This window comes from Bactrocera neohumeralis, unplaced genomic scaffold (genome assembly GCF_024586455.1).
Source record: "Bactrocera neohumeralis isolate Rockhampton unplaced genomic scaffold, APGP_CSIRO_Bneo_wtdbg2-racon-allhic-juicebox.fasta_v2 cluster09, whole genome shotgun sequence".
NCBI classification, from domain to species: domain Eukaryota; kingdom Metazoa; phylum Arthropoda; class Insecta; order Diptera; family Tephritidae; genus Bactrocera; species Bactrocera neohumeralis.
This window is the reverse complement of record NW_026089622.1, coordinates 13489988-13499456: the sequence shown is the minus strand read 5'-3', so window position 1 is coordinate 13499456 and position 9469 is coordinate 13489988. Positions and strand designations below refer to the sequence as shown.

Sequence of the window (9469 nt, the reverse complement as noted above, 5' to 3'; positions counted from 1 at the left end):
ATCAAGCTCCTTGATTTTATTTCTAAAACGTATTACAAATGGGCCGACGGGCGCTGTCTTATTGGAAGGCTTCTCTCTACAAATTTTCAAGTGGCGGAGGCCATATCGCGTTTTGAGATTAGACACCCAACCATTACTTGCATGAAAACATCCTGTCTTTTATTTTATTTACTCATGGAGCTTGCGAGCTTTTGCTTTGACGATATCGATGGATATAGGCACATTTTCACTCCTTTGTTTCAAAAACCACTTGTACAGAGCATTTTCCATTCTTGGGTATTCACAAGATTTTAAGGTTTGCCGTTTTCCTGGCCCAGCTTCCTTATTTGTGGCATATTTAAGTATACAAGCTTTTTTCTTCTTTATTCTCGTTATTGTCGACTTGTGAACTTTATAATCAATACAAAGACCTTTTGTCGATACACCACTTTCTATTCAAAATTTCAGTTTTTTCTTTAATTGTTAGTTTTATTAATTTTTTAGTGACCACCATGAATTTTACACTTAAAACCAGGAATAAAGGGATGTCCAACTTATTCCAGTGTGAGAGCGTCAGAAAAAAGCTATTTTTGGGCATTTTAAATAAAACACCCAATGCGTTACCGAAGTTATTTTTGGGTGCTCTGTTCCCCAGTAGGCCTATATCACCCATTAAAAATTTATTTACATAAAAAAATGAAAAAAAACAAAACGATAACAATTCATATATAATAGTATAAAAAAGTAACAAAAACAATATCAATTCATATCACAGTATAATAATATAATACTTAAAACTATAAAAATAAACGTATATACAAATGCCAATATTTAAGCCCCAAATTCTAATTTGTAATTAAAAACTTTCTAATTTTTATTGTTCTAACTTTAGAGCCTCTTAATGCGAATCTGCTTAAAAAGTCTTATTTTAGTATAAAATATATAGCTCATTGCAACCACTAAAAACTACAAATGTGAAACACATAAAATTTTATTCTTAAAATTTTGTCACAAAATAAATCCTAATTCTAATAAATAGAGCAATAACTACCTTTGGGTCACAGTCTTCACAACACAAGAAGGGCCTAATATCTTTTAATTTAGTAAAAAGAATTTCTTCTAATCCTATTTTATGACAATTTCTGTCAAATTCCTCAACAAATTTTGTTTCTAAATTATTAATAAATGCAACAAATTCTTGAGGCGGCTTCACTAAGTTGCATTTATCGATCTGGATCAATTCGGAATTTCATCTCCTAATTTTAAAAATTTTCAAATAAAGGTAGCCGCAAAAATAATTAAAAGCATTTTCCTTTAAAAACTTAATTTCTAAACTACTATCTAAAGTAATGGATCTAACAATGGAATGTTCGGCCCGTGGTAAACCCTGAAAATCCTGCCAAGAAAGGTCACTTAAAACGGAATCATTGCACACATTAAGAGGAATATTATGACTATGTTCTGAAATAACTGTGGCTTCGGGTTCTAAAGGCAGCTCCCAGTTACCTTTTGTTACGATATTTACGTAACGTAAACCCCACGACTTCCTAACTAAACTAGAGAACATGAAAGGTGTAACTTTAGTACCTCCCCTACTTCTAATCTGACCAAAAAAATGCTCCAAGCTGTCCTGACATAGTCGTCTTGTCTTTAGGTAAGGAAAACATGAGTGTGACAGCAATCGCCACAATCGTCTTAAACTATTAATATTAATTAACCACCCCTTAATAAAATTGAAATTATTTGTTGTGTTGTTTCCTAACTCATCTACGACCCGAATTGTTTTTAAAATTTTTTCTGCCTCATTTAAAAACTGGTTTTACTCTGGGGAACTTATAAGAACTTTTTTAGTGAGTACAATGGCCTCAGTGAAACTATTATTAAATATATCGAATAATTTATTAAAAAAAGAAACGAAATTAATAAAGCTCATACTACCGTATTACTTAAACTTGAGACGCGAATTTAACTTTAATTTTTTGAAAGGTATTGGCTATTCGACTTAGAGTCGGTTTCATAAAAATTAACAATATCCGACCAACTTACCCGTCTATTTTTAAAGAAAACCGTATTTTTTAAATTTTGTAAACAGTTTCGACTACATTTTAATAAATGGGGGCTATCGTAAAAAAACGTATTTCCTTACCATTAACGTTGAAAAAAGGCCGTGACATTGAAACATCTAACAAATTAGCTAAATTTTGAAAATTGGTACCCTGGTCACAAACAAAATGGCAAGGAACTAGCCCTTTATTTTGAAGTTGGGTAATGGCTTCAAGAATATATTTCTTGAGGACATCCACTTTACATGAGCCTCTAACAAAAAATAAGCTAACAAAAAAATGCTATAAGAAGAAACCGACGAAAAAAGAACTGAAGCAAAACATATTTAGATGTAAAGTTGCAGTTATTGAGGCCAATATTTTTGAGTAGTTGCACTTATAAAGGTTACAATGCTATGTTTAATAGTGTTGCAAGAATCGAGGAGTTGCGTGTATCGAGGGTTGCAGTTACCGATTTCGTACTGTATCTTGATAATGTGATGTCTAATACTTTTGTTACATACTTCAGTTATCATCGACCAAATGTCACAGTAATACCGTCAGAGGCAACTTCGAATGTAACTATTACGGAAGTCACTGATGAAAATAGTTGAGTTGACATGATTTTAAACAAATATTTGGATACAATTTTGTATGTAAAGAAAATAAATGTTTATTGAATAAACTATCTGTCATCATTTTCTGGAAAAAATTCATAATATTGTATTCTTTCATTGTGTACCATATTTAGTTCCTGTCATAATCTGTACTTTTTAACCTATTACTTTTATAAAATAATTTCGATGTTTCACATCTGCCAGCTCACTTTTTTTTTGTTTTTTGTTTCTTTTTGTTTATTATATTTCTTTAGTCAAACTATAGGTTTAGTTTGATTGAGTAAATTAATCGTTTTGTTTGCACTTTTAGTTTTTTCTTTGTAATTTGATTTTTATGCTTTTGGTGATTACTCTGTCGTCTTTGTGGATCGCTCGCCGCTTAACTTTTCATTTTGTTGCACTTGATGTTTAGTTTGCCTTCACAAATCGTCACGTTGCGTGGTAAATGCAAGGGATTATTGCTTTACAATAACAATGTTACTTTTGTAGTTGATAAGCTGAAGTAATTTCACTTTTGTTTCAATTCTGATATAATACTACACATTTGATTGTAAATTTATATTTCAGATTTTTGGTATTCTTTTCTCGTGTGTTCACGATACTTGTTTGCGTTTTTTAAATGTTTTTGGTCCAAAAAGAGATTTTCGTTGCTCCTGGCAGGATCGCCAATTATTTTTTGCGCGAACGCGGGGAGGTTTTTAAAAAGATGTGAATCTAGCGAGCTTATGTTCAAAACTAAACTGAAGTATCTTTATTTCACTTTTATTTATACAATTGATATCTTAAGCCTAGTTACAGAGTTTTATCTTAAGGTTGGTACGCAGCTCTCATGTAATTGCTCAAGAAAAAAATACATTATTTCTCAAGTAACTTTGACAGCTGGTTACGCAGTGTGAATGATCTACATTAGAAGAACAAGAGAAAATAAACAAAGAAAACAAGCTTTATGCGTAATATGTATGCGTGTATGTGTATGGTAACATAAATATTTTCATTGAGATTTAATACTATGTTCGGACCGACAACGAAAACATGTTTTCGTGGGAAAAACTGGTTTTCGCACGAAAACTTGTGTTTTCGTCCATGTAAAATCTGTCAAACGAAAACACAGTTTTCGCTGAAAACTTCTTGAAAACTTACATTCACCTCATTATAATCGGTGCCTGCTCTAGTTTAATTGATTTTTTTGGAAGACATATTTTGCCGGCCCTAAATTGTCACTTGATATTTGTTTACATTCCATATAAAATACAGCTGTCGATTGATATACATTTCGAAAATGGAAACACAAAAATATAAAAAAAGAAGTTGTTGGAGTGATAGGGCAGAAGCCCTCCTAATTGAATTGTGGCAGAACAAAATAAGTGCGGTCCTAAGAAAAATAGCCACATAGTGGAGGAAATGGCAATGGAGTTGCAGCAACAAGGTGTGCATTTCACGGCGAGTGAAATAAAATCGAAAATGCACAATCTTTCACAAAGATATAGGTATGTAATTAAATAAAATTAAGAAAAAATAGAACTTTTACATATATATCACGTTTTACAGGAAAGAGAAGACAGCAGTCGGGTCAACTGGCGGTTCTCCCTCGCAGTGGCCACTTTACGATAAAATGAGAGCCGTACTGTTGCCGTACGTCAGCTACAATGCCGAGAGCTTAGTGGAGGAAAGTTTTCAAAGTAAGAAACATTTGTTTTGTAATTCAATATATTATTTATATTTACATACATATATACATTTTTAAAAAGGTTCTACTAACTCCGAACCACTCCAAATTTCGGTGGAAACGGCTGCGTCTTCTATATTCGTTGCTGCATCGCCATTGTCATCACCGGTTTGCCTACCATCGCCTCAGCTATGCCGATGTCGCCAAGCGATACTTCTTCGGTACCAGTACCATCTCCCGAGCCAAGTGATGCTATTAATAAAAAAAGGAATAATTTTCAAAGCATAATCTTAAAAAAATTTGAACAAATAGAAAAACAGCTCGAAAAAGCAAGTCAGCAAACCATTGAAACCAGCAAAGAAATTAAGGACTTGACAAAAAAAATGGAACAATATATTAAAGATTCTAAAGAAACAAATGAACGGTTACTTCAATTTCTAAATAAATAAAAAAATTAATTAATATAAGTATTTTCTGTTTAATTATATATTTTTAACGTTGATATGTATTAGTTTTTATATGGAAAATAAAATTGAATTTTGTTTGGTGTGTACAACTTTATCTTTGATTTAATGTATATGCAATTGTGTAAAATGTAGATATTGTGATACAATATGCACATGTACTTACCAAAATATGTACACAGTTCTGTCCGAATCATTTCTCCATTAATTGGGTCGTCAGATGCATATGAAATATCACACGGATTCTGGCGTCTAGTCTCCAACTCTTCCAAAGCGTGTAACCATTTAGCGTTTAGCGTGTCGTTGTTATCTTTTAAAAAATTGTGAAGGACGCAACATGCTTTTATTATGGATTTGGCATTCCGTACAGAGTTGGCAATTCCTTTTCCGATGCGTCGAAGGCCCGCTTTCGAAAGCATTTTCGACAACTCTACGTGTTTTCGAAAGAGCGTAGTTGAATACCTTCTTACCATTATTTTGATTTACGCTAAATGGATACGGTTTCATAAGTTGTTTGCTAAATCGAAAAGCCGAGTCCCCAATAATGAATACTGGCACATTTACGCCTGAAATTTCTCTAGACATTTCGCTTAGTAAAGGTCAACTATCCATTTCTTTTTTAAGTGATGACGTCTCATAAATTTGAGAGTCATTACATCGCCCGGGACTTCCTACGTTTATGTAAGTAAAACGGTATCTGAAAATACATTGTAATCATTACTTATGTACATATACATATGTACATATATTGTGTTTTTAGACTTTACTTAGCATCAACTAATGCCATTAAAACGGTGGAATACCATCCTTTATAATTATAATAATCAACAGCTTCGTCAGATGATGGATGAATCTCAATGTGGCATCCGTCTGTAAACAATTATTAGAAAATTAGCGCAAATTTAAGATTTTATAACCAATATTACCAATTGCTCCTAAGCATTGTGGGAATCCAATTACCTCGAAACCAGTCACCAATTCGGTTATATTTTCGCTGTTTAGAGGCAACATTTTAAAACAGGATGGCTGCAGTAATCTCCAGATTTCGGTGCAAAATTCCAGTAAAATTTCGCAAACCGTAGATTTTCCTACACCGAACATGTTGGCGATACTACGATACTCTGCAGATGACCCTAAAGCAAATAATGTTATAGCCACTCTTTTCTCGGTAGGAATAGGAATAGCTTTTCTGTAATTTGTATCCATTTTTTGTAACGGGCGGAGGATGTCACATAATTTATCAAAGGAACTTCGGTTCATGCGAAAGTTCTCTTTAAAAAAAGCAGATCCGTTTCGTTGGCAATTGTGTTCCCAAAACTGATTCTTACGTTGCTGGAATTAATAATATATAACTGAAAACTTTTGCATCAATAGGAACATATACACATTTTTGTCCAACATGAATTAATCGGCATCCCAAGGTCCTTTATTAAATCTAATACGATTAGATGTTGTTTCTTTAACTCGGCTATCTTTTTTGCCAAGGCATGGTGCTGAGTAGTAAGACATTCCAATAGTTCTCTTGAAGAATTGTCGATGAGCAGGATATTTATGTGGCTTCTCAAAGCCAATGCTTTCGCAATTAACATCTTTTTCTCAGAATTCTAAAAAAACACGATCTTTAGTAATAATTATAAGCAAATATTAAGGATTTCAAAACTTACCATTCTCGTTGCTCAAATGTAAACAAGCAAATAAATTTGTGAGCTGTCAGTGAAAACTCAGCGAAAACACAAATTGTCGGTCCGAACAACTTACGTTCCACAACATACAAATGTGTTTTCAAAATGTTTTCAATGTCGGTCCGAACATAGTATAAGAAATGTTGTTGATGATTGGTAGGTTTTATACAACATTTTAAAATGGAACATACTTCATAATAATGATTTCAACTAATTTAGGATGAATTTGACGATTACTTCGAATTTCCTACAAGAAACAATTGTTGATTTGATGTTTCTTCGCAAAACCAGGTTTGCCATATTCACATTTTACTGAAAAAAAGCATTAAAAATTAGTACTAGATTTCTTGAAAGCTGCGTAGTAGCACAAGTAAATTTATCGCAGGAAAGTTTCTTGACCGTTTCTTAAAGCGTTTTTTTATATGAAGTTTTTACGTTTCTTGAGAGCTGCGTACTAAGCTTTACATTCTAAGAAGTGCCTAAGTCATCTGTTAGATGATGCAGAGAACTTAAAACATAGAGAAGGTGCAAATTGAATTCTGTATGATGTTCGATTGGACGGCTAACAGAGCTTATAGAATTGTAGTACGGAAATCACCATTCTCGCTGCTATTCAGCAGAAATGAGCACGTTCAATGGCAGAAACATTGTGTTGTTGTAGAAAATCCGAGCAGCGCCGAAAGAAACTAACAAACGATCGCCGATTATTACCGCTTCCCTTGCTGCTCGAACAGCTTCGCCAACAAGCTAGCGTAAATATGCATATTTTTGTACGAGCTTGCATACATATCGATGCTGGTTTTTGCGAGCCACGGAAAAATATTTTAGAATTGACAAATATTATAAATCGACAACAGCTATGTTGCCACTTTTGTCACTCCGTGTTTTTTTTTGTGTTTTGCGAGTTTGCATCAGAAATTTGTTCAATTTATGATTTTTCGCGTTTGCCATTGTCGCGAAAAATGCATGTTGGCAAAGGCATGCTCGGGGAGATGTTACAGCGATTGGTTTTATGAATGAATATGCGCCTGCGTTCATGAATGAAATCGTTTTTTGTTGTAAACTTTACTACATTTGGGCTTCGGTAATTTGGCTGCCATATTGACTTGTGATGCTTATGCTATTTGAGACAATTGTTGTTTTTGTATGTGTACGCATATGTACATTTGTATCCTTGTGCATTATTTGTTCGGCAATGTATAAAAATATATGTATGCATGTACATATAAGTACATACATATGTACATATATATGAATGCATAAATAGGCAGATCAATGCGCGCACATGTAATATATTGATAAGTGATAAAATCATGATTTGAATTTCTGAAAGCGCACATGCGTATACATACATTCATATGAGCAGGTTATAAGTTGGACGATGTATTTATACATTGTTGTGATAAATTCAATTTCTATTAGTAAGAAACATAATACAAAAATATTTATTAGTACATATATTAGAGTATATTAAGTAAAAATCAAATAAAATTATTGAATATGCAAGTGCAAATTGACGGTAAATATTACTATGCATGCATTCATACAAAATTATACTCATAATTATTTTTACATGCCAATATAGAAATGCCGACGGCAAAACGCAAAAGCATACATATTTGCATACATTGCGATTGCCTGGTTGAAAGCAAAAATTGAAGCATGAAAATATCACAATGCTGTGGTTGGGAGTATCATAAGGAGCATGCATACATATATTTATTTCTCTTCATATTCTGTTTGAGTTTGTAGAGAGCTGTTAAAAATGTTAGTATTTCACAGCGTGAATTCTGTGGTTGTGAGGTGAATTCCGTACTTCAATTCTATAAATTGTTTGACATCGAGCCTGCACCTTCTCTATGTTTTAAGTTCTCTGGATGATGTGCTGTCCAATTATACTTAAAGCGTGTCATAAGTTATAGATTATGGCCGCTTCCTAATTGGCGATGTGTCAATAACATATTTGACACATTCGTTTAAAAATTAATTTATATGAATATTGTTTATTTTAGGCATAAGTGCCGTTTGCTATTGGTGGCGTTAACTTTATTGTTTATTTTAGGCAAAAGTGTCGTTAGCTATTGGTGGCGTTAACTTGCACACAAAAGTACATATGTACGTACATACATACATATGTATGTATGTGAATATGTGAACTTTATTCGTAGGGTTTTTTAAAATCTGTTTACATGTGCACATACATACATAATTATATGCAAGTTAATACCACCAGTTCACATTACATGAACATATTCTTTATCTGTCATAAATATGTAACATGACACTTACGACCCATATGGTCCGTATTAAGTATCCGTAAGTAACATTATGTGTACTTTGCTAATACTGTCCGCCTTAGGTGGTCCAAAAATGTAACCCATAGATTGTAAGATATGTCCTACATATGTAACATATGTCCTACATATGTCCTATCTCAAGTGGATTGTAGATATACTTCCTAGAATGTAAGATTAATATTTGTATCTAGGCTTAAGCAAAATATTGTATTTAAGAAAATGTAATAAAGAAAACGAGGCAGTTGACCACAGGCAGTTGACCACAGGGAGTTGCTCACGGGCAGTTGCCCGTAGCTGCCCAAAAACTAAACGGAGTTTTTAATTTGCATATGACTTGGTCTTTTAAGATTTTATCAAAACTTCTAATGCTTGAAACAAATAAATATATACATATGTATGTATGTATTTAAATACTTATATAATTTATCAAACCATTATTAATTAAATGTTTACGTAATAATACAAATATGACTTTATTATACATTTTAACAGATTTATCGGAACTAGGTATTAAATATGTCAAATTGAACATATGTACATACATTCATATACTTATGTATACTTATATACATATGTGCTTTGATATCTATGATATTTAAATAGAATATATATTTAAATAGAAATTTAATAAATTTTGCAGTGAATAAGCGCTCGGCAAATTTAAATAAGTTATATTAAAGCGAAATATTTGAAAACGTAATTTGCGATCCGAAAGTAATAAA

The 9469-nt window shown here is 32.6% G+C and overlaps 1 protein-coding gene and 1 pseudogene across 1 annotated transcript; one reads left to right on the top strand and one right to left on the bottom strand.

Moving 5' to 3' along the window:
• Positions 1–4020: 4020 nt before the first annotated feature.
• On the top strand, positions 4021–4753 carry LOC126764625 (uncharacterized; annotated as a pseudogene).
• Positions 4754–5340: 587 nt separating this feature from the next.
• Positions 5341–6082, bottom strand: LOC126764561 (uncharacterized). The gene is made up of 3 exons (XM_050482254.1): positions 5695–6082; positions 5536–5638; positions 5341–5465 (listed from the first exon to the last, which is right to left on the bottom strand). Exons 1-3 carry the CDS (start codon positions 6026–6028, stop codon positions 5369–5371), a joined length of 534 nt encoding a protein of 177 aa, XP_050338211.1. The 5' UTR covers positions 6029–6082; the 3' UTR covers positions 5341–5368.
• Positions 6083–9469: the final 3387 nt, after the last annotated feature.